Source organism: Eschrichtius robustus, chromosome 15 (genome assembly GCF_028021215.1).
Source record: "Eschrichtius robustus isolate mEscRob2 chromosome 15, mEscRob2.pri, whole genome shotgun sequence".
In the NCBI taxonomy this organism is placed as follows: domain Eukaryota; kingdom Metazoa; phylum Chordata; class Mammalia; order Artiodactyla; family Eschrichtiidae; genus Eschrichtius; species Eschrichtius robustus.
Genome location: NC_090838.1, coordinates 52183970 through 52211111, shown reverse-complemented (window position 1 = coordinate 52211111; position 27142 = coordinate 52183970). Strand labels below are relative to the sequence as shown.

General features: G+C 36.9%; 1 protein-coding gene across 1 annotated transcript in view; it reads right to left on the bottom strand.

The window, feature by feature from the left end:
• Positions 1–9326: 9326 nt before the first annotated feature.
• The window catches only part of PEX13 (peroxisomal biogenesis factor 13), a 37492-nt gene continuing 19676 nt past the window's right edge, over positions 9327–27142 (bottom strand). Inside the window, exons 3-4 of the mRNA XM_068565021.1 lie at positions 14476–14601; positions 9327–12128 (exon numbers count right to left, since the gene is read on the bottom strand). Of these exons, the coding sequence (XP_068421122.1) occupies positions 11830–12128; positions 14476–14601 (425 nt within the window). The 3' untranslated portion in view covers positions 9327–11829. The remainder of the gene's footprint in view (positions 12129–14475; positions 14602–27142) is intronic.

Sequence of the window (27142 nt, the reverse complement as noted above, 5' to 3'; positions counted from 1 at the left end):
CTGCATGCTGCAACTACTGAGGCCCACCTGCCTAGAGCCCGTACTCCACAACAAGAGAAGCCACCGCAATGAGAAGCCCGTGCACATTGTAAGGCAATTATACTCTAATAAAGATGTTAAAAAAAAAAAAAAAAGAAGCCCGTGCACTGCAACGAAGAGTAGCCCCTGCTCGCCGCAAGTAGAGAAAGCCCGTGTGTGCAGCAACAAAGACCCAACGCAGCCAAACAAAAAAAAAAAATGGCAGGCCGTGTGTGGACTAAAATTAGTGTCAGATTCTGATTTAAAGCCTGCCACCAGATGCAGCTGTATAACTGAAGTACATCAACTCACTTGCCACTATAAAGCCTCCCACCAGATGCAGCTTAATTGTCACTTGCCACTCACTGATAGGGTTTTGATATGAGTCTGCAAGCAATTGATTTATTATGGTCTGTGTGCAGTCAAAACTCTCTGCTAATGATAATCTGCATTTGCAGCTGTTCCCCAGCGCTAGCACCACCGCCTCAGCTCCACCTCAGATCATCAGGCATTAGATTCTCATAACGAGCGTGCAACCTAGATCCCTCATATGCGCAGTTCGCAGTAGGGTTTGCGCTCCTATGAGAATCTAATGCCACTGCTGATCTGACAGGAGGCGGAGCTCAGGTGGTAATGTGAGAGATGGGGAGTGGCTGTAAATACAGATGGAGCTTCGCTTGCTTGCTTGCTGCTGCTCACCTCCTGCTGAGCAGCCCAGTCCCTAACCCCTGGTAGAAGCAACAAAACATTGATGAATTATAAATATCTAGGGAAATATTGCATACTTAGCTAGTAGTTATGAATTTAAGCCATTAACTTACCTTGCACTGTTTGTCATTTACTATTAACATTAGTGTTAATTTCATAACAGTCGTATATGCTCTTTTTATAGTGAAACGTTTTGACATTAATGAGAGTATTAGGAACAGGTAACTACTATGATTTATCCACTCATTCTTTCAATATAAATGAATGCCTAAATTTGCCAGGTAGTTTCAAGTATGGGGATACAGGAGGACACAAAGCAATATATGCTGCAAAGAAAAAAGGCAGAAGGATAAGGGAATGCAGAGGGAGAAGGAAAGGGTTGCAGTTTAAAATAGAGTGACATGGATGGGCTCACTGAGAAGATGACTCTTGGGCAATGACCAGAAAGATGCAGAGGAGGGCCGTGAGCATATCTGGGAGAAAAGGGCTCCAGACACAAGAAAAACTATGTGCAAACCTCCTATGGAAGCATGCCTACAATATTCAAATAACTACAAGGGGGCCAATGTGACTCCTGGGAGGAAAGTAGAAGGCAAAGAGCAGAAAGGGTCAGATAGCTTAACACCGTGTAGACCACTATAAGGACTTCGAGTTTTTACTGAGTCAAATGTGAAGCCACTGGAGAGTTTTTAGCAGAGGAGTGTTGTATTATGACTTAGATTTTTAAAAAAAAGGATCACTCTGTTCCTGTCTTGACAACAGACTATAGGTCTGGTGAGGTAAAGGCAGAAGCAGAGCCACAAGTCATAAGGCTATTACAATAATCTAGGCAAGCAATGATGTGGCTTAGACCAGAGAGAGGGCAGTGGAGATGGTAAGTGGCTAAATGCTGAATATATTCTAAAGTTACTACGAACAGGATTCCCTGATACATGTGGGGTATGAATGAAAAAAAGAAAGGATTCCAAAATTTTTGGCCTAAACAAACGGAAAGATGGAGTTGCCATTTAGTGACACATGGAAGAGAATGAAGGAGAAACAGGTTTTGAAGGAAACATCAGGATTTTTAAGCATACTTAACCTAAGATGCCTAGTAGATACCAAGTGGAGATAGTGAAGTGGCAGGTGGATATGATTTTGGAATTCAAATAAAAGATGAGGCCTGAAGAAGGCCTGAAAAATTTTGTAATCAAAACATATGGTATTGTAAGTCACCAGACTGGATGAGATCATCAGGGAAGTGAGTATACAGTAGTGGTCCAAGGTCGAAACTCTGAGGTCCAACATTTAGAGGTAGGGAATATGAGGAGAAACCAGCAATGAAGACTGAAAAGAAGGGTTCAGTGATATTGGAGGGAAACCAGGAGAGTATGGTGTCCTGGAAGCCAAGGGAAAAAAGATTTTCAAGGAGGAGGAAGTAATCAACCATGCCACCTTAAGTCAAGTAGAACGAAGACTGAGAATTGGTCACTGGAAAGCAGTGTAATGGTCACTAGTGACCTCAACAAGAGTTTTTAAAAATAATTAATTAATTAATTTATTTATTTATTGTTGGCTGTGTTGGGTCTTTGTTGCTGTGTGTGGGCTTTCTCTAGTTGTGGCAAGTGGGGACCACTCTTCGTTGCAGTGCGCGGGCTTCTCGTTGTCGTGGCTTCTCTTGTTGCAGAGCACGGGCTCCAGGCACACAGGCTTCAGTAGTTGTGGCACGTGGGCTCAGTAGTTGTGGCTCGCTGGCTCTAGAGCTCAGGCTCAGTAGTTGTGGCTCACGGGCTCTAGAGCTCAGGCTCAGTAGTTGTGGCACATGCGCTTAGTTGCTCCGCGGCATGTGGGATCTTCCCGGACCAGGGCTCAAACCTGTGTCCCCTGCATTGGCAGGCAGACTCTTAACCACTGTGCCACCAGGGAAGCCCAACAAGAGTTGTTTTGATGGGGGTGGCGGTGGTGGGAAAAGCCTGTTGAATTGAGTTCAACACAGAACAGGGGCGGGATGGAGAAATGAATGGGCAGCACTATGGATAACTCTCTCGAAGGTATATAACACATGGTTGCAGAAAACCACTTTGTTTTCTAGTTAAATACAAGAGATTATTCACCTTGTTCTCCTTTCCCCTCAAAATCTCCCCCAAAATGACAAAAAAAAAAAAAAGAATGCGAGGTATTAAACAACCAGGACAAAGCATAAAAGACAACGTTTTTTTGTTTGTTTTTGTTTTTTGGCCACACCGCACAGCATGTGGGATCTTAGCTCCAGGGATCAAACCTGCACCCCCTACATTGGAAGCATGGAGTCTTAACCACTGGACCACCAGGGAAGTCCCAAGAGAAGACAACAATGAATGAGACTTTCAGAAGCAGTAAGAAAGCAAATGGATGTTAGGTAACTGACTTAGCAGAGGGGATGAAATTATACCAAAGACTGGGATTCTGACAACTAAGACTGTTTACACTGCAGAACTCTTGAAAGGCTCAGCACTTTGAAAGCATTAGGCACCACTCCTTTTAGCCAGGTACAGTACATAGAAACTAGGCAAATAAAAAAGCAAGGCAAAGTCAACACCAGGAAAACCAGAGAGTTACATAAGAAATGAACAACAGAGAAGAAAGAAACAATATTTACATGGTCACAATAATGCAAACATTTTCACTGACTTGACTAAAATTTAAAATAATATTAGGAAGATGGGTAAGAGGAAGTGTGGGATAGTAGTGTAAGGTAGCCAAATCCTCCATGGCAGGGGGTGGGAAGGAGAGGGTAATAGATAACCTCTAAAGTTGGTAAGTCAAAATAGTGAGATGACCACATTATTTAGAAATAAGAAGATAAAAACAGATTAGCAAGGAGTTAAATGTGGTTGATTCTGGGATCAGGACTCTGGAGTGAGGCAGGTGACTACTTTATTTCCTTATGTGTTTTTAATCACAATTTGATTTTTTAAAACCATGTGATTATTAGTTTGATGGTTAAACACGTAACTGAATGGATAAAACATATATAGGAATTAAGGATAAATAGTAACCTCAGACAAGTTATTTGTTCTACTAGGCAAATATTCAAAATAAAAAATTAACTGGAATAAAAAACTCCAAGTGATACCAACAAGTGAAAGAATAGGGGCAGGGAGACAATAGGAAAAGTGTCTGCAGAAAGCAGGGAGGATGATAGTGTGCCAACATCCTTGTGTTATTGTAAGACTCCAACACTGATAACTTTAAACGCTGGTAGAGAAAAATAATCATAATCATGGGTTAGAAGTAACCACGAGAATAAAAATAGAATGTACAGCTTCCAAACCTGCAGAAAGAAATCTATAAAAAAAAAAGAAACAGAAAGCATGCTAAGTACAAAACTTATAGTAAGGTAGCAAAAATATACAAAGTAACAACTGATAAAACCATGAGACTATATCAACAACTGGAGATTTTTAAATATATTTCTCTTAGAAACAGCAGAGACCCCCCCCAAAGCAAATATGAAGACAAATTTAAAATATACATTCACTTTAACATACTGTACAATCTAACATAATTCCCTACTCCATTTTTTCACATGGAAGTATTTCTCTAGAATAACACTGGTGCCTCTTTCTCCCTCCTTCTCTCCCTATTTTACTAACAGCTTCTTAGGGAAGGAGTGATTTAGCTGATTGGCGAGTTTGGAAGGAGAAACTATACACATGCAGTTTTCCATTCTCTCTCTACTCTCATTGGAGCTGCCTGCCTACCTACAGTTAAAGTGCTTTCTGTTCTGTTTTCCTGACCATTCTGTAAGTTTGGTGGGTCACTCTACCTGAGACTGGATAGAAAGTTTAATTTAGGGAAATATTAGCAAATCGTATGTCATGCGTTCCAAACTACCTTTAACACAAAGTTCACCGACAACAAGCCCTCCCTATCTGCTCAAAGTCTTCAATCAGCTCTTCAAACTCTTATTCTTAAATATAAGCAGGCAGCCAAAGTTCAGCAGAAACCTGAGGAAAATCTTTATTGTGATAGAGATAAAATATAAACACACACACACAAACACACACACACACACAGTAACACAGGGGAAAGAAAAGACTATGTAGGAAAATGGAAACTTCAAAACAAAGTAATTTAGGGACTTCTCTGGTGGTCCAGTGGGTAAGACTCCAAGCTACCAATGCAGGGGGCCCAGGTTCGATCCCTGGTCCGGGAACTAGATCCCGCATGCATGCCACGAGTAAGAAGTCCACATGCCGCAACTAAAAGATCCTGCATGCTGCAACTAAGACCTGGTGCAGCCGAAATAAATAAATAAACAAATAAAAAACAAAGTAATTTACAATCATTAATGTCCTCGGATGGATCCTACAAGCTTCTAGAGAGGAAAACAAAAACAAAAACAAAATAGAGCACATATAAAGGATCAAGAATCAGAACAGCTTCAGCCTTCTCAGTGGCCACAATGGAAGCTAGAGACAACAGAGAAATCCCTTCACATTTTTAAAGAAAAACAACTGCAAACTTGGAGATCTATATCCATACTATTATTCAAATTGAGATTAGAATTAAAGACATTTTCAGACATTCAAGGACCCACACTTTACCTCCCATGCAGCCTTTCTCAGGAAGCCTTTACTCCAAGAGAGTAAACCAAGAAAGAGGCAAATGTAGGGTACAGAAATAATAAAGATCATAGGACTCCTCAGGAAAATACAGAACCCGGGGTAATTGTGCACCAGGCAAAGAGAGCAGCCAGTTCAGATTTGTGCAGAATGACTCAAGAGACTTCAACTGATGTTTTCTTACGGTATACCTTATTTTTAAGAAATCTGACAGTGCCTGGGTGAGCCTGGCCTAGGTTATTAGCTGTACTTGGCTTGCGAGACCATGTGCTGATGGTCTAGCTCTTTCCTTCTGCTCCCTGGATCTTTTGAGAACACACAGTGTTCTGCTTTGACCTACTCCTGAGTGCTGAAGGATAGCCATAAGGAGCTTAAAAGCGGAAAAGCCTAAGCAGCCCACTCCTCCTGTGTCACAGGCAGTATCCAGCTCTAGGAGCTGGCACATATTTCAAAATACATAAACTGTGGATAACCCTGTTTCCCAATATTTGCTCAGGGCCTTGCCCAATTACTTTCTCCAGAAACGGCTCTTGTAAAATTTCAGAGACAATGAAGCCAGACTATGACCCAGTGCCTCTTTTCAGCTTATCTTCTGGGACACCTCAGCAAACAGTGGCAATTCTGCCTTCTGAATATAGTTACATTTCTGCATGATACCCCACTTTTATATTAATCATCTTCCATGCTCATTTATATGTGTATTTTTGAAAAAACAAATTATTTCATTGAAAAAAATAACATCAAGTAGGAATGCAAGAATGGTTCAATACCAGAAAATCAATGTTATACTCTATATTACTATTACTAAAGGTGAAAAATCAAAAGATCATCTAAACAAAGGCACATTTAAATTATCAATAAAAGGGAACTTCTTTTGATAAAGACTAACTACCATAAAACTCCAGCAAACATCACATTTAATAAAGCAACTTTAGATTCTGAAGTAGAAATAAGATAAAAATGCCAGCTACCACAACTACTGTCAAATACAGACTGGCAAGCTGGCTGAAACAATAAAGAGGAAAGAAAGGTACAAGGACTGAAAAGGAAGAAATAAAACTCATTATTTGCATTTGCACTTAGATAGACAACCAAAGAGAATCAATAACTTTAGAACTAAAAAGCATTCATCAAAGCTGGAAATACAAGATCAACATCAAGTTCAACATATTTCTCTGATCAGAAATAATAGGATACCATTTTCAATGGCAACGAAAAGTATGAAGTACCTAGGAATTAGCCAAAAAAACAAACGAATAAAAGACCCATAAATACATGATGTCCAGAATAAATGAAGAGAAAAATTATGTTCACAAATGTGATGATTTGACCTTGTAAACATGTTAATTCTAAATTAATCTGCAAATTCAATTCAACTCCAATAAAAATCTCAGCAGCTTGTTTTGGGGAACTTGATAAACTGATACTAAAATGTATACATAGAATAAAAATCCACAAACAGCTAAGGTAATTTTAACAAAGTAGGACAAGTAGATTCACCTATTAAGACATATTACAAACTTATATTACAAGTGTTGTACTGGGAAAGAAATTGACATTTATCAATAAACAGAACAGAGAGCCCCAAACAGTTTCATGCTTATGGAAACTTGGTATGTAATGAAATGGGAAAATATGGAGTTAATAGATGGTGTTAGAAAAACTTACAATTCTACTCTGCATGCCTGGCAGACATTCACACTCACAAGACCCAAAAGGCACCAAGGTCACTTAGCTTGCCAGAAAGGTATAGCACAGTAAACACAGCATATAGAGGAGAGCATCCACTTTAGGTAAGCCTCACATGCCACAGGAACCACTATGGTGTAAAAATCCCTAAAGGTGGGTTCCACATCTCCCCAAGGAGGAACAAGCTTGGTTATCAGTTGTACCTTACTCAGAGAAATCTCAAAGCCTGTGCTTTTTACAATGAAAAAATGTTGCTGGGTAAACAGCTGGCATTCCTTATTTATCTTAACCCACTGTTTCAAGGAAATAGTGCTAAGGAGAAAGTAAATCCAAGATAATTTTCCTCTAGAGAGAGAGAGAGAAGTGGTTTTGTTAATAACACTTTTCCCTTGATGATTAGCTGAAGAAAAAGTTGGATTCATATCTTATACTATATGCAAAAATAAACTCCAATTATATTACATGTAAATGGTAAAACTATAACACTGATAGAACAAGACCTAAAAAATACAAACAACTTGGGGCAAAATTTAAAATGTCTATTCCAGGAAGGACACCAAAGACAAGAATTAATAAATGACAAGCCTAAGTTATTTCCAATACCTGAACCTGACAAGGAAACATTATTTAGACTATATAAAGAATTTCTTGTACTATAATCAGCAAGAAAGAGAAAAGTCTAATAGAAAAATGGGCAAATTATACGTATAGGCAATCCATAGCCTGGAAAACCAGAATTACTAAAAAGCATATGCTTAGACTTATTAGTAATCAGATAATGCAGATTAAACAAAATACAATTTCATACATTATCAGATTAACAACAATCAGAAAATATCAAGTACTGCTGAAGATGTAGAGAAAATGAAATCCTCATGTCTTGCTGGTGTAAGTGCAAACTGGTACAACCATTTCCGAGAACAATCCAGCATTACTAACTGAAATTAAATATGCATATACTCAAAACCCCAGCCATTCTACTCTAGGACATATATACCAAAGAAACTACAGGGCAGGGTCATAGGAAGAAATGTACAAGTTTGTAGAAGTGGGAACAGCTGGAAATAACCTAAATATCTATGACTAGAGGAAAAGATAAGCTATGGTATGTGAATACAATAGAATAATATGCAGCATGCTATATATACAGTAACATGAATAGATCTTAAAAACCTAGTATTTTATAAAAGTTAGAAGCAAAATTAAATTTATATCATATCATTTATATAAAATTTAAAAGTTATACAAAATAAATGTTATTATATAGTTTTTCAAAGAAATATATCAAAAATTTGGGAGATGGCTTGGAAGGATAAACATTAAATATAGTAGAGAGTGGGGAGTATGGAATTGCAGGCAGGAGATGAAGAAAAACTATTAAGGTAAAATGAAGCAGAACAAAAGTGTAGGTTTTCTAGACCAATGATACTGCTGTCATTAATAAAGAGTATAATCAATGATTGAGTCAATGCTGAGCACATGAAATCCTTAAAAAAAGAAACGATTTATATGAGAGAAACACAGTTAGACTAAAACATTTCTTCATTAAATGTGAAGAACTATCCATAGGGCATAATATAGTAAGTACCCCATAGGATTCGTGAGTTAGCTGTCTTTAAAAGAAACAGTTCATTCTCCCAAATAAGATAAGCTAAATAAAAACAACATATAATATGAAAGGACACTTAAAGGCAATGCTTAAAAAACAAAATTTCTTTGTGTTGAACAAATATTTCACTGCATTTTTCTAGGCTGTTCTGGTATTCAGCAAAATAATTTAAAACTACATTTTGGGCAAAGTTATAAGTAAAAGTAAACTAATTTTAATTTTTAATTATGTGTGAATCTGAAATTTTAGAATGATATAAATACCTTGTGACATTTTAACAGGATGTAAGAAATTTAAATACACATGGAAAAAATTACAAATAAGTAGTTGCCATAATCTCTTACTTTTGACTGTGCTTCATATTTTAAAAAAAGTACTCTCATGTGAGGCAGATGTAGTAGCTATCTCCAATGTTATCAATGAGGAAACTGAAAAATAATCTTACAGTAAGTAAGTAGTGGTGTCCAGACTAGAATCTAGGTCTCCCAAAACCTAGATTTGAGGCCTTATTTTTATTTAACTCACCTTCTAGATAATTTTTATATAAATGTAAATTTAATATTTTCTTTAAATCACAAGGAAATAGAGCAGACACATTGGTTTGCAGTAGTTAATATACACAATGATATGAAGAAAAATACAAAGACTTTTACATTAATTGCAATCCTGCAAAAAGAGTTAACAGTTTGTCTTCAAAAAATGTCAATGAAGTTTAATATATTTTTATTTGTCCAGTAAAAGTAACTTCACAATCTATTAAAAATAAAATTTTAACTGCATTTAATATCATTCTTTTTTATACTAAAGAAAGCACAAGATAAAGGACAGCAGTATTCAAGTAAATATATAATTATGACACACTGATAGACTAAATCAAGTACCTAAATGAAATGTTAAAACATGAAAATTTATAGTCCTCTTACCTTTTCCTTTCTACACTGATAAACTACAATCAGAAAAGAATTTTAAATGAAACCTGTTTTCTTGTTGTAACGTGTGATTTATTATTTTATTTAATTGAAAGTGTTTTAGTTTCAGTTAGTAATTTCTGTAAAGCAGCAGTCCTTAAATAAGTTCCTAAAAATAACAATATTGGAGGCTTAAACTTTACATTTAGTCATCTAAAAAAGGTTAGAAAATTTCTCTGCTTATTCTAGTCCTAAATTCCTTTTCTAGATTCTTAATAGAAAAGGAATTTTCAGACACAAATCGTTACCAGTCAGATAATATACATTGCAATTTAGCATTCTTAACCAAAAACAAACAAACAAAACAAAACCAAAAACACCCTAAGAAAAGTCAATTTTTTTTTTTTTTTTGGTCATGCCATGCAGGCATGTGGGATCTTAGTTCCCCAACCACCAGGGATGGAACCCGCGCTCCCTGCACTGGAAGCTCGGAGTCTTAACCACTGGACCACCAGGGATGTCCCAAGTCAAATTATTTTTGTCATTCATTCTGTACTATACTCTTCTCCCTATACATCTTTAATAGCAATCACAAGTACTATCTTAAAGACCCACCTTTTCTAATCTAAATAGCACCGACTCAACATTTCACCTCTACTTCACTTCTAGTATTCAATTTAGATGTCTCAACGCCAAATTTAATAATTTATCAAAAATTGTTTCAATAACAAAATTTCCATAAATTACTTTCTAACAAACAAAGCAGAACCTCTAATTGTAGAACACAAATGGAAAATAATATATAAGTAACTTTATCTCCTTAACTTGAAGGTTTGAAGAACCGGATGTTAGAAAAATATGCCTAAGATAAACAGATTTTACTATCTTATTACTTTTTCTGCACGGGATCAACATTTGTATTTTAAATGATATATTACTTATTATATTGTCTCAAAAGAGAGATTCCCAAGAAGCCTTTAGTAAAATTCTATGTTGCTTATACACATACTTGGTTCCTAATGTTTTAGTTTGAACTGTTCTAGAATTACTTACTTGTTGAACATAAAGACTGTAAGAAGAAAGATAAAAATACTAAATCAAAATCTTTATCAAATAATTCCAAGTTTTCAACAATATATGTAAATGTATTCTTGTACCCTGTATTCCTGATAGTATTATTTTTGTAGTATGATCACAGCAAGTACATGAATTTTCCAGTTTTGTGGGGAAATATTCAGTGTTCTGAAATTTAACTAGATTTAAAATCATTATTAAACAAAAAACAAGTCAAATAGCACTATCATATTCTAAATGGCAATTCAGCATTGTATTTATAGTCTCAGTAGTAAAAACCAAACCTAAAAGAAATGTGCACCCAATATGACACACTCTCAATGTTTAAAGAACAGCCTGAATGTGGAATTTTAAAAAGTTAATTATATTAGGTAGAAGCAGAGAATCTATGAAAAGATTTAAAATCGCTGCTGCTAGAACTGAGTTGGAAACTCAAAGGACTTGAGTCTTGGCTGGAGGAAAACAAAGTAAATCTTTCATATATGTATTCTGATTCACCCAGGATGAAAACTAATCATACTGTAAAGGGATATGATCCTCTGAAGAAATGGAAATAATCTGTAAGAAAGATAAATTATAGCCTCTTTATTAGCAGGGAAAACTATTAGGGCTATATGTCACCCTGGAACCATTTCCTTCACAATGCTTCTAGTGACTTTTCCAAGATAAATTTTTTAAAAATACAATAAAAGATAAAAGTATCAATTGTCGGTGGGTGAAAACATATTACTACTGCCTAAAGCAAACCCAATACCAGATGTAATACACATCAGAAAATTTTTATTATTCTGTTTAATTAAAGTTGTAGAAAAATTAGCCTTTTTGCCTGTTCTGATATTTATATGTTGTCACTCAACTTCTGAGGATTCCAAGTCAATTAATCTAGAATTTTAAAATGCATTAGTGATCCCTACTGCAGCAAACTGTGTATTCTATAGTTCATGAATCTTATTCTTTCAATAAACACAGGGTTTTAAATAAGATGAAAATGATAGTCTCCATAATCTTAAAATCTAGGCAAAACAAATATCCTCACGGTCCAGTAACAACTCATAAAATGTAACCAGGTCACTAGACCAACATACTAGTGTACAACTTTAATAATTTCTAGCAGCAAAACATCTGGAATAGCCATTAACAAATGTTTTCACTGGATTGAAGATTAATTTCTTTGTAAGAAGAAATTTTTTAAAAGTACTCTGAAGTATAGTTCAGCTGCAGGTAAACATGAAAGTTATCAAAGATCTTGTTTATCTCCATTTTTCCCAGTGGAATCAAGTGCAACTGGAACCTTATTACTTTCAACAAAAACAGATTCAAAGGCAGCTTCCTGTTCATCCAAAGAATCAGCAGCTGTTGCTCCTTTCATTAGTGTTGTGTTGGTAAAAGACTGTTGCTGTTTGGAAATTTTACTGGATTCCACTGTTTTTCTACCTCTTCTTTTACCAAGAATTTTGACATAATTAGCAGGTATAAGTCCTGTTGTTTGACCATCAAGACTGGCCAGAAGCCAACCACGCACTCTGGGTTGCTGTTCTGATGGAAGAAAAGACAGCCTTGTAAGTATCACATACTTTGAGGGTCCAATAGAATATTGATAATAAAATGTTAAGTAAAATCTCTGTTACACTTACATAATAACATAAACAAATAGTGTACATGAATATTCAAAAAATCAAGATGAGTAGGTTTAATTTAGGATCCCTTCTTATAACTTACACTTTTAATTTTATATTTACTAAATATTTTTTCAGCCTTGAAGAACATGAAGTTTACATCAGTTGGTGCATTCATAGAGTAAAAAGATTCAGTTCTATCAAAAGATGAAAACTAACATCAATGTCTTTCATATTTTAAATTGAAATTTAAGGAATGAATATCTCATTACTTCTCAATAGGATAAGTTAGGGGTAAGTATAGAAAATATATACATTTACGTAAGGCAGCTTTCTTTATATACTTTTGGCTGAAATATAAAATTCATTCTATATGATTGTGATGTATAATCCTGAAGGACAGTGAATGTTAATTTTAATCCAAGGTGGGCAAAAATTGAAGACCTCAGTTACCTATAGCTACATAACAAAAAGTTAAAGGCAATACTCTAAGCTTAAAGTAGGAAGGATTATTTAAATATTCAATTTTGTACTTTGATATTCTCCCACCTATTTTATCCATGTCTTTAAAAACCTGTTTAACTGTTAAGTTTTAGTTCAACACTATAATTTAGGCACAATATGACATTTTCATGTTTAATACTACTCTATAATAAAAAAAAAAAAGTTAAATTAACTATGTTTGTGACTGATTTTGTTCTAAATGCCCACACACAGTTTACTTGAGCAATGGAGGAAAGCAACGAAGCAAAGCCAAAGTGTTAAAAGGCACTATTAGTTGAAGAATAATCTGAGATATAAAATTTTTCTGGAATATTATAATTTAGTTGAAAGAAACAACATTTGATCTTTATTCTTTAATTAGATTTATTAAAACTAATTATCTGTATTTTCCTCTAACAATAAATCTTAAAAAGAAATAATTCTTTTGAAATCAAAAATACTAAGTTACTATTTTCACTAGAAGAGAAACATGAATATAATACCTAAAAGCCAGGATTTTTGAAAAGTTACATTTTATTTTATTATTTATTATTTAAAAATTTTTCTTGGAAGCCTAGGTTTTGTGTGTGAAGAGATGAGGCAGAGATTTAGCAAATTTGATCCAAAATTTTCTATTATTTATACATTAAACTAATGATTTGAACATTGGAGGTATTTTTCCCTTATGTAAACAGTGACTAACACCAATAAAAGGTTAAAGTTTCCATTAATAGATCACATGGAAATCAGCCAAAGTGGTTAAAAATACAGGTTCTGAAGTCAGATAAACCTAGGTTTATAGTCCAGCTCCAATACACTGGACAATTTACTCATTCCGAATCTTGCTTTCCTCACGTGTAAACCAGGAACAGGATAATAACAGTACTCACTTTACAGCATTATTATAAGGTTTAAATGAAATATGTAAAGTACAGTGCCTAGTACATTGTTTTTTTCTTTTTTTTGGCCGCCCCATGGCTTGCGGGATCTTAGTTCCCCAACCAGGGATTGAACCTGGGCCCTTGGCAGTGAGAGCGTGCAGTCCTAACCACTGGACCACCAGGGAATTCCCCCTAGTACATATTAAGCAGTCTATAAATGGCAGCTGTTATTATTGTTACTAGTATCTTTACCAACAAAATGTGACTTTTCGTAGCAAACCTGAATCCCCACAAATACACAAAAAATCTTTTTTTTGTAAATCCACAAAAATTCTGATCATTACTGGGGAAAGGTGGAGGAAAAGGCCATTTTGTCTGGAGCCATTAAAAACTATTAGTGACCTCATCTGAAAATTAACCTGAATGCCTATAAATTTCTTGCTGAGGTTCTTTAATACGTCATGACAGTAATTCCTAAATGTTCATGTTTAAGTTTCTAAAGTAAACATTATTCAAGTAAAAAAGAAAGCAATACTAGTCCCAGCAATAAAAGACCAATAGGGATGCTTAGATGATGCTAGACAATTACTTTGGTTTATTAGATTTGTTACACTTAGCGCTTACCTCATGTTTTGGGGTGGTGATTAAAAGTGTTTTGAGTTTAGAAGAGATTATATAAACAAAATCTTTCCTTATCTCAGTGAAATATTATTGGAACAACTCTGATGGGACATTTTTCTCCCACTCCCCCAGATTTAGAAGGTCTACATTGACAAAGAGAAATCCTAGTAACTACTTCTGAGTTAACTAACAGTGACCAAGATCCTTTAATGCAGTTTTTAATATTAAATTTACAAATTCTAAAAATGCACAGATAATTCCAATTTATTCATGTTTTGTTACCTTTGAGAGCTAAGTTTAGCATATCACCAGCACGGAAAGAAATTTCTTCTTCGGATACAGCAACAAAATCATATTCTGCTCTAGCAACTACATGGTCATCCTCACCACTTGCCCAGTTGGTATTGTCTATAAACCAAATTAAGAATTAAGATTAGGTTAGTAAAACTTAAAAAAAAAAAGATATTTCAGTGGCTATGTTTTGCAAACTGTATAAACTTATTTGCCAAGAGAAAAGTTCCCCCCAAAGTAAATTCCACAATTAACACTACGTAAAATCAACAATATGTTCATTACGATACCTATTATAAACTTTTTCCCATTCTTTAAGCTCCAAATTCTAGTTCCCTTAAAGCCAGGGGTCAGCAATTATTTTGTAGAGTAAAAAGATTTTTGATAGTAAATATTTTAGGCTTTGCAGGCCACGAGGCAAAATTGAACATGTTGTATAGTTTCTTATATAAAGAGAGAAAAAAATTTTCCATAAATTTTATGAAAAATTCAAAATGTAACAATTGAATTCTTTTTTTGTAATATAGGTCTACTACAAAGAATGGAATCTTTTTGGGATAGGATAATATTTCACTTAATTTGGGGTTCAAAGGTAGTGTTTTTTATCATCAATATCAATTGCAAATATTCATCTGTTAACGCTAATTTGTAATGAGATTTGAGGTATTTCATTTTGAAAATGTTTTTTCACATAGATATGTATTGCCAAATTCTGATATCAATACATTGAACATGTGGTTTTAATTGAGCATATTCATCCTAAGAAGATGAATAGAGTAGAATTCTGTTAAATTCCTTCGATATTAACCTTTTAACATGTCCTTACGTTAGATACTAATCACTTCCAAATGAAGATTAAATGGAAACTCCTCAACGGCAGTTAAATGGATTTTGAAATACGGACATTTCCTTCGCACTTGCGTGGAGGTCCAAAAACACTTCTGAATTGTAGTTTGAGCTTGAAAAGTGTATCTGCTGCAAATTTATGTGGGAAGGGAAATCTCGTTTCTTTAACTTTTGACAACCTGGGTGGGGAGTGTATAAAGCAGTGTGACATTACTTGCGAGTCAAACAATATTAGTTGTTGTCAAAATAACTTCACTCCAATGTAAGTTTCACAATATAATTGCTATTCTGCCTTACAGTTTTAGGTTGAATTCATTAAGAAGATTACCAAATCTGCAGCAAAAGCTGATTTCCAAAGCCATTAGGCGTTTTCTAAGAGTGGCTGATGGTGGTTCTTGTTTTTCAGAAAAATTTCAGTCTTGGCCTTGATCCCTCAAAAAGAGTAATAAAACTTAACCACTGACTGCTCAGCCATCTAACTGCTGTGTGGTAGGGCAAGTCAGGATCTTCAGCTTCTACTTCTGACAAAAATTCACAGAACTGACAATAGTTATGTCCACAAGGGTGACTGAAGTTCACCTTTGACATTACTAATTCAGTAACACATGATAAATTCAAATATTTTCTGCAATGTACCTGCTGATGAAGAATACAATGAATAACTATAGGCTTTAAAAACCTTATATTTTCAAAACTGTAAATTTTGTCCAACTAAGCCTTTTTCTGTTCCACACAAATTTTTACCACCATCAGTCACAACACATCTTTGCAGATGAGTGTTTTTTCCGAATTCTTTGAAAATATTCTTGTCTGTAGTTGTTCCATGCAGACTATTCAGAGGCTACATCTTCAGCCACTTCAGATTCAACATTGACTCTTCCAATAAACCACTGAGCAGTAACAATATCTATTGGGTCATCATGAGCCAAGTAAATCCATTTGAACTCATCTGCCTTGTTTTAAAATGACTATTAAAATGATGTTGTTTCAAATACTCTTCAAGAAACTGTTCTCCCTGAAAGGTTAACAGTCTTAAACAAGTTTACTTTCTCTGACACATTTCCTTGGCTGTTGCAATAACCACTGGTAAACAGATTTCCTTGCTAATCTGACAAATGAGCCGCTCAGAAACTTATTTTGGTTGCAGGCTTATTTTTTCTTCTTTTGCTTATTTGTTTATGGCTGCATTGAGTCTTCGTTGCTGCATGCGTGCTTCCTCTAGTTGAGGCGAGCAGGGGCTACTCTTTGTTGCAGTGCACAGGCTACTCATTGTGGTGGCTGCTCTTGTTGTGGAGCACAGGCTCTGGGCGTGTGGGCTTCAGTAGTTGTGGCACACGGGCTCAGTCGTTGTGGCTCGCAGGCTCTAGAGCGCAGGCTCAGTAGTTGGGGCACACGGGCTTAGTTGCTCTGTGGCATGTGGGATCTTCATGGACCAGGGCTTGAACCCATGTCCCCTGCATTGGCAGGCGGATTCTTAACCACTGCGCCACCAGGGAAGTCCCTTCTTTTGCTCCTTCCCCCGACCCCTTTTGGGTGAGGAAATTCTGCTATGATGAGCTATTCCATTTTAAATTTTCTAATTTTTCTGACTGTTGACTTCCTGTGAGTTGGGAATATTGGGATGAGTGCTCAGTCTGGTAATGTTGATGTACTGGGTTGGCCAAAGAGTTTGTTTGTTTTTTTCTGTAAGATGGCTCTAGTAGTGCTTAGTTGTCTTTAACTTCATTTGAAACAATTTTGTTAGACTGTTTTGTGACAGCTGTTATATCAGCAAAAAAAAAAACTTAACAAAATTGGTGAATTTTTGTGTAGCCATTTTAACATTGAGGATGGAAGGAAAAAAGCAACATTTTCGGCATATTATGCTTTATTATTTCAAGACAGGTAAAAACACAACTGAAACACAAAAAAAGATTTGTGCAGTGTATGGAGAAGGTGCTGTGACTGATCGAACGTGTCAAAAGTGGTTTGCGAAGTTTTGTGCTGGAGATTTCTCGCTGGACGATGCTCCACGGTCGGGTAGACCAGTTGACGTTGATAGCGATCAAATCGAGACATTAATTGAGAACAATCAATGTTACACCACGCGGGAGATAGCTGACATACTCAAAATACCCAAATCAAACGTTGAAAATCAGTTGCACCAGCTTGGTTATGTGAATCGCTTTGATGTTTGGGTTCCATGTAAGTTAAGCGAAAAAAACCTTCTTGACAGTATTTCCACATGTGATTGTCTACTTAAACGTAATGAAAATGTTCCTTTTTTTTTTTTTTTTTTTTTTATGGGAAGCCACTGAGGAGTGTTAGTCTTGAAATGACTAGTGGTCAGATTTGCGCAGCATTGTGCAGGATACACAAAGCACGGGGTGCCAAAGGGGCTTTTTTTTTTTCAATTTATTAATTAATTTATTTTTGGCTGTGTTGGGTCTTCGTTTCTGTGCGAGGGCTTTCTCTAGTTGCGGCAAGCGGGGGCCACTCTTCATCGCAGTGCGCGGGCCTCTCACTATTGCGGCCTCTCTTGTTGCGGAGCACAGGCTCCAGACGCGCAGGCTCAGTAGTTATGGCTCACGGGCCTAGTTGCTCCGCGGCATGTGGGATCTTCCCAGACCAGGGCTCGAACCCGTGTCCCCTGCATTGGCAGGCAGATTCTCAACCACTGCGCCACCAGGGAAGCCCTGTTCTGTTTTTAAAACAAATTATGACGGGCGATGAAAAGTGGATACTGTACAATAATGTGGAATGAAAGAGATCGTGGGGCATGTGAAATTAACCACCACCAACCACACCAAAGGCCGGTCTTCATCCAAAGAAGGTGATGTTGGGACCTCTCTGGTGGCGCGGTGGTTAAGACTCCACGCTCCCAATGCAGGGGGCCCGGGTTTGATCCCTGGTCAGGGAACTAGATCCCACATGCATGCCACAACTAAGAGTTCACATGCCACAACTAAGGACCCCATGTGCTGCAACTAAGGGGTGGGTGAGCTGCAACTAAGACCCGGTGCAACCAAATAAAAATAAATAAGTAAATAGATATTAAAAAAAGAAGAAAAAAAAAAAAAACAAAGAAAGTGATGTTGTGCATAAGGTGGGATTGGAAGGGAGTCTTCTATTATGAGCTCCTTCCGGAAAACCAAATGATTAATTCCAACAAGTACTGCTCCCAATTAGACCAACTGAAAGCAGCACTCTATGAAAATCGTCTGGAATTAGTCAACAGAAAACACATAATCATCCATCAGGATAACGCAAGACCACATGTTTCTTTGATGACCAGGCAAAAGCTGTTAGAGCTTGGCTGGGAAGTTCTGATTTATCCATGGTATTCACCAGACATGGCACCTTCATTAAGATTTCCATTTATTTCAGTCTTTACAAAACTCTCTTAATGGAAAAAATTTCAATTCCCTGGCAGACTCTAAAAGGCACCTGGAACAGTTCTTTGCTCAAAAAGATAAAACGTTTTGGGAAGATGGAATTATGAAGTTGCCTGAAAAATGGCAGAAGGTAGTGGAACAAAATGGTGAATATGTTGTTCAAGAAAGTTCTTAGTGAAAATGAAAAATGTGTCTTTTATTTTTACTTAAAAACCAAAGGAGGACTTCCCTGGTGGCGCAATGGTTGAGAATCCGCCTGCCAATGCAGGGGACACAGGCTCAAGCCCTGGTCCGGGAAGATCCCACATGCCGCGGAGCAACTAAGCCCATGTGCCACAACCACTGAGCCTGCGCTCTAGAGCCCGCGAGCCACAACTACTGAGCCCGTGTGCCACAACTACTGAAGCCCATGCGCCTAGAGCCTGTGCTCCTCAATAAGAAGCCACCGCAGTGAGAAGCACGTGCACCACAACGAAGAGTAGCCTCCGCTCATCGCAACTAGAGAAAGCCTGCAAGCAGCAACAAAGACCCAATGCGGCCAAAAATAAATAAATAAAATGTAAAAAAACACAACAAAAACCAAAGGAACTTTTTGGCCAACACAATATATTGTAATCCTTTAACATAGCTATGTTGTCTCTGCATAATAAATGTAATAATGGTTTACCACCTAATTCAGTAACAAAATAATCCAGACTATACTGTGCCTTAAAAGTGTGACCTTCAAAGTCCACTTCACTCTTCTTTTCTTGTATGGCATGTATGTACTCATAATAAAAATATATATTGCAGTATAACAATACACGTGGCACTCAACACATTGCCAAATTATGTTACTGACATCTGCAGCGTGCAGAACAAGTGCAAAGCAATGAGAGTGCCAACATAGATAGGATCTCTATGTTACAAACTCCTCAACTCTGGTCTTTCAGTACAAAAGTAGCCATAACAATACATACATGAATGAATGTGGCTGTGTTCTAATAAAACTTTACTAATGGACACAGATATTTGAATTACATATAATTTTAACATGTCACAAATAGTATTCTTTTGGATTTTGTTGTAAAAACCATTCTTAGTTTGTGGGCTGTACAAAGACAGGAGCAAGGCAGATCTTGCTGACAGGCTATCGTTTGCTGACCCCTGTCCTAAGCAGCTAAGAAGTCACAGGGCCTAAGCTTCCTCAGTTCCACTTTTCCTCAAAAATGTCTTAGTATCATTACCCATTGCTCCCTCTTTGGCCTCAGATAAAAAAATCGCCCCTCCTTTTCACCTGCCTTGGATCGTATCTTCTCCCACCTCTTACAGGAGGCTTCATCTTTTGACTCCTGTTTCTCCCGCCTCAACAATCAATCCTTCTCTACAGACTCCTTTCAGCCTAAAAACATTCCAAGATTTCACTTCATAAAAGACAAAGCACAACAAAAAAACTGAAAACTACCACATCAACTTGCTCTTACCCAAGCAGGCTGTTGATTTTTCTTCCTCCATTCATTGTTAATCTTTTCTTTTTTCACACCTTCTGATTTTATATACCCTTTATACTCCTCCATGGTTTCTGTCTCCTCCACTTTACTAAAATTGCTTGCTGGAGCTGATGACCTCCAATTGCCAAATCTGATGATCTTTTTTCAATTCTCGATCTTATCTTACTACAGCATCTGACACCAGGCATCATCCTTCTCCCCCTTCTTGAAATTTCCTCCTTTCACCTTCCTACTTCCGCTCTTCCTGGTTTCCATCTTAGTCCCTCTTTTCTCTCTACCACTGTAATATCATCCACTAACACTATTTCAACTCTCACTTTTATGTGGATGACTCTTAAATATTTCATTTTTCACCTCTTTCCTAAGATCCTTTCCTGCCTTTTAAACTGCTTTCTAAAACTTTCTCAAGTTCCATTTGAATGTCCCACTGGCACAACCAAACTCAATATAGCTCTAATGAAATGAATGATAATCATTCACAAACCAGTTGTTCCATGTGATTTCTCTGTATTTATTTTATTGACTTTGCCTTCAAATAAATATCCAGAATGTGACCCACCTCAGAACCTGCATCACTGTGACCCAGAGCCAAGCCACCATCATTTCCCACTTGAATTACTATTAATGGCCTCTTGATTCTCCAGACTGGTCTCTTTGGCCCTAGCTCTACCTAAAAACCGTTCTCAGGAAAAAGATTTTTTTTTTAAACCTAAGTCAAATCATATCACTCCTTTGCTCAAAATTCTGCCATGACTTCGCATTTCAGAATAAAAGCCAAAGTTCTTAAAAATGTCTACAAGGCTTATACCATCTACACACTGTACTCTTCCCTCCTTCATCCCCTGGTACTCTGACTTTGCTCCATTCGTACTGGCCTCCTGTCGTTCATGTGACATGCCAGGCACACTGCCACTTAAATAACTTTGCAGTTCTGCTGTTCCCTATGCCTCCAGCAGTTCTCTCATACAGCTTAGCCCCTTTATCTCCTTCAGAGAGGCCTTCCCTGTGTGTAGCTCTGTAACCGCATTTCTTACCACTGGCACTCTGCAACACTCTTCCCTGCTTTATTTTTTTCCTATGGCACTTATTACCTTGTGACTTACTATATATTTGACTTACTTGTTTATTGCTGTCTCTAACCACTAGTCACAAGGGCAGGAATTTTTAAAATCTGTTTTACTCACTGCTATATCCCTAGATCCTAGAACTGTGTCTGGTATGTAGTAGGCAATCAACAAATATTTGTTAACAAATAAAACATTATCCCTCTCATAACTCAATTTTAAAGGTCTAGGGCATTTCAATTCCTCCTTTCCCTTTATGTACTCCATCTAGCTAGTAACTAAATCTGTTACATCTATTATATCTTTGCTGCTTTTCACATACCCTAGTTCAGGTCTTCATTATTTCTCATCCATTCAAATGCAAAAGCATCATAAGTGATGTCCCTAAATTAATAAATATTTATTAAGCACCTTCGATATGCTGGTCAGGTTGTTAGCTTTTGGGAATACAATGGTAAATATAACCCAAAATTGTTTATTACTCTTACCATCCAATTTCAACCTGTGTTAACCTGCATTGACCTATTTTAAACACTTAAGACATACTAACCTCTTTACAGCACTGTTTATATGTATGTCACAAGCCTGCTTTAGAAAACAAAAACAAAAGCAGACAACCAAAAAACCATCCTTTCCTTACTAAATGAAGATTAAGTCTTGTCATGGAAATTAAGATCTTCCATTATTAGGCTCCAATCTAATTTCTCAGCCTTACTTCTTAATATCCTTCTATTCAATACTACAGGACAGCTGATGAACAAATCTCATATTTCCTACCTATATACTTTTGTTCAAACTACTCCATCTGCTTCAGTCTTTTTTTTTTTTCCATGTAACTGATGGAATGTTACCTATCTTTTGAAAATCTAACTTAGATGTTACTTCTTTCTGGATACAAATAGTCAAAAAATGTCAGCTTCACTTCTGAACTGAGATAATACTCTGTACCAGTTGACAGAGTAGAGACTTAACAGTCAAATATGCCTGGTTTTGTTTCTGGTTCTGGATTATTAAAGATGTGACCTTGAGCAAGAGACTTTGAACCTCAGTTTTATCACTTGTAAAATGAGGATAATTTCTCTTAGGATTGTTGTAAGAATTAAATGAGTAAAATACACGAAATACTTAGCACAGTGTCTTGTATATAAAAAAGGCTCAATAAGAAGGAAGAAGAACTACAGTCCTGCAGCCTGTGAAACAAAAACCACATTCACAGAAAGATAGACAAGATGAAAAGGCAGAGGGCTATGTACCAGATGAAGGAACAAAATAAAACCCCAGAAAAACAACTAAGTGAAGTGGAGATAGGCAACCTTCCAGAAAAAGAATTCAGAATAACGATAGTGAAGATGATCCAGGACCTCGGAAAAAGAATGGAGGCAAAGATCAAGAAGATGCAAGAAATGTTTAACAAAGATCTAGAAGAATTAAAGAACAAACAAACAGAGATGAACAACACAATAACTGAAATGAAAAATACACCAGAAGGAATCAACAGCAGAATAACTGAGGCAGACAAACAGATAAGTGACCTGGAAGACAGAATAGTGGAATTCACTGCTGCGAAACAGAATAAAGAAATAAGAATGAAAAGAGGGGCTTCCCTGGTGGTGCAGTGGTTGAGAGTCCGCCTGACAGTGCAGGGGACACGGGTTCGGGCCCTGGTCTGGGAGGATCCCACATGCCGCGGAGCAACTGGGCCCGTGAGCCACAATTGCTGAGCCTGCACGTCTGGAGCCTGTGCTCTGCGCACTGCGATGAAGAGTGGCCCCCACTTGCCACAACTAGAGAAAGCCCTCGCACAGAAACGAAGACCCAACACAGCCAAAAATTAAAAAACGCACCATAATGGGGGGGGGGGTATGGGAGTGCAGAGGAAGGATGGGGCGGGGGGGGAGGGGAATGGTAGTTTAAAAAAAAAAAAGAAAAAAAAAAAGAATGAAAAGAAATGAAGACAGCCTAAGAGACCTCTGGGACAATATTAAACACAACAACATTTGCATTATAGGGGTCCTGGAAGGAGAAGAGAGAGAGAAAGGACCCGAGAAAATATTTGAAGAGATTATAATCGAAAACTTCCCTAACATGGGAAAGGAAATAGCCACCCAAGTCCAGGAAGCGCAGAGAGTCCCATACAGGATAAACCCAAGGAGAAACACGCTGAGACATATAGTAATCAAACCGGCAAAAATTAAAGACAAAGAAAAATTATTGAAAGCAGCAAGGGAAAAATGACAAATAACATACAAGGGAACTCCCATAAGGTTAACAGCTGATTTCTCAGCAGAAACTCTACAAGCCAGAAGGAAGTGGCATGATATACTTAAAGTAATGAAAGGGAAGAAACTAAAACCAAGATTACTCTAGCCAGCAAGGATCTCATTCAGATTCGATGGAGAAATCAAAAGCTTTACAGACAAGCAAAAGCTAAGAGAATTCAGCACCACCAAACTAGCTCTACAACAAATGCTAAAGGGACTTCTCTAAGTGGGAAACACAAGAGAAGAAAAGGACCGACAAAAACAAACCCAAAACAATTAAGAATATGGTAATAAGAACATACATATTGATAATTACCTTAAACGTGAACGAATTAAATGCTCCAACCAAAAGACACAGGCTTGCGGAACGGATACAAAAACAACACCCATATATATGCTATCTACAAGAGACCCACTTCAGACCTAGGGACACATTCAGACTGAAAGTGAGGGGATGGAAAAAGATACTCCATGCAAATGGAAATCAAAAGAAAGCTGGAGTAGCAACACTCATATCAGATAAAATAGACTTTAAAATAAAGAATGTTACAAGAGACAAGGAAGGACACTACATAATGATCAAGGGATCAGTCCAAGAAAAAGATATAACAATTATAAATATATATGCATCCAACATAGGAGCACCTCAATACATAAGGCAACTGCTAAGAGCTCTAAAAGAGGAAATCGACAGTAACACAATAATAGTGGGGGACTTTAACACCTCACTTACACCAAATGGACAGATCATCCAAACAGAAAATTAATAAGGAAACCCAAGCTTTAAATGACACAATAGACCAGATAGATTTAATTGATATTTATAGGACATTCCATCCAAAAACAGCAGATTACACTTCCTTCTCAAGTGCGCACAGAACATTCTCCAGGATAGATCACATCTTGGGTCACAAATCAAGCCTCAGTAAATTTAAGAAAATTGAAATCGTATCAAGCATCTTATCTGACCACAACACTATGAGATTAGAAATCAATTACAGGGAAAAAAACGTAAGAAGCACAAACACACGGAGGCTAAACAATACATTACTAAATAACCAAAAGATCACTGAAGAAATCAAAAAATACCTAGAGACAAATGACAATGAAAACACAACAATCCAAAACCTATCGGATGCAGCAAAAGCAGTTCTAAGAGGGAAGTTTATAGCTATACAAGTCTACCTCAAGAAACAAGAAAAATCTCAAATAAACAACCTAACATTACACCTAAAGGAACGAGAGAAAGAAGAACAAACAAAACCCAAAGTTAGCAGAAGGAAAGAAATCATAAAGATCAGAGCAGAAGTAAATGAAATAGAAACAAAGAAAACAATAGCAAAGATCAATAAAACTAAAAGCTGGTTCTTTGAGAAGATAAACGAAATTGATAAACCATTAGCCAGACTCATCAAGAAAAAGAGGGAGAGGACTCAAATCAATAAAATTAGAACTGGGCTTCCCTGGTAGCGAAGTGGTTGAGAATCTGCCTGCCAATGCAGGGGACACGGGTTCGAGCCCTGGTCTGGGAAGATCCCACATGCCGCGAAGCAACTAGGCCCGTGAGCCACAATTACTGAGCCTGCGCGTCTGGAGCTAGTGCTCCGCAACAAGAGAGGCTGCGACAGTGAGAGGCCCGCGCACCGCGATGAAGAGTGGCCCCCGCTCGCTGCAACGAGAGAAAGCCCTCGCACAGAAACGAAGACCCAACACAGCCAAAAATAAATAAATAAATAAATAATTAAAATAATAATAATAATAAAATAAAATAAAATTAGAAATGAAAGAGGAGAAATCACAACTGACACTGCAGAAATACAAAGGATTATAAGAGATTACTACCAGCAACTCTATGCCAATAAAATGGACAACCTGGAAGAAATGGACAAATTCTTAGAAAGGTATAACCTTCCAGGACTGAACCAGGAAGAAACAGAAAATATGAACAGACCAATCACAAGTAATGAAATTGAAACTGTGATTAAAAATCTTCCAACAAACAAAAGTCCAGGACCAGATGGCTTCACAGGTGTATTCTATCAAACATTTAGAGAAGAGCTAACACCCATCCTTCTCAAACTCTTCCAAAAAACTGCAGAGGAAGGAACACTCCCAAACTCATTCTATGAGGCCACCATCACCCTGATACCAAAATCAGACAAAGATACTACAAAAAAAGAAAATTACAGACCAATATCACTGATGAATATAGATGTAAAAATCCTCAACAAAATACTAGCAAACAGAATCGAGCAACACATTAAAAGGATCATACACCATGACCAAGTGGGATTTATCCCAGGGATGCAAGGATTCTGCAATATATGTAAATCAATCAATGCGATACACCATATTAACAAATTGAAGAAAAACCATATGATCATCTCAATAGATGCAGAAAAAGCTTCTGACAAAATTCAACACCCATTTATGATAAAAACTCTCCAGAAAGTGGGCATAGAGGGAACCTACCTAAACATAATAAAGGCCATTTATGACAAACCCACAGCAAACATCATTCTCAATGGTGAAAAACTGAAAGCATTTCCTCTAAGATCAGGAACAAGACAAGGATGTCCACTCTTGCCACTATTATTCAACATAGTTTTGGAAGTCCTAGCCACAGCAATCAGAGAAGAAAAAGAAAGAAACGGAATACAAATTGGAAAAGAAGAAGTAAAACTCTCCCTGTTTGCAGATGACATGATACTATACATAGAGAATGCTAAAGATGCCACCAGAAAACTACTAGAGCTAATCAATGAATTTGCTGAAGTTGCAGGATACAAAATTAACGCACAGAAATCTCTTGCATTCCTATACACTAATGATGAAAAATCTGAAAGAGAAATTAAGGAAACACTCCCATTTACCACTGCAACAAAAAGAATAAAATACCTAGGAATAAACCTACCTAGGGAGACAAAAGACCTGTATGCAGAAAACTATAAGACACTGATGAAAAAGTAAAGATGATACCAACAGATGGAGAGATATTCCATGTTCTTGGATTGGAAGAATCAATATTGTGAAAATGACTATACTACCCAAAGCAATCTACAGATTCAATGCAATCCCTATCAAATTATCAATGGCATATTTTACAGAACTAGAACAAAAAGTCTTAAAATTTGTATGGAGACACAAAAGACCCCAAATAGCCAAAGCAATCTTGGGGGAAAAAAACGGAGCTGGAGGAATCAGACTCCCTGACTTCAGACTATACTACAAAGCTACAGTAATCAAGACAATATGGTACTGGCACAAAAACAGAAATATAGATCAATGGAACAGGATAGAAAGCCCAGAGATAAACCCATCCACCTATGGTCAACTAATCTATGACAAAGGAGGCAAGGATATACAATGGAGAAAAGACAGTCTCTTCAATAAGTGGTGCTGGGAAAACTGGACAGCAACATGTAAAAGAATGGAATTAGAATACTCCCTAACACCGTACACAAAAATAAACTCAAAATGGATTAGAGACCTAAATGTAAGACCAGACACTATAAAACTCTTAGAGGAAAACACAGGAAGAACACTCTATGACATAAATCACAGCTAGATCTTTTTTAATACACCTCCTACAGTAATGGAAATAAAAACAAAAATAAACAAAT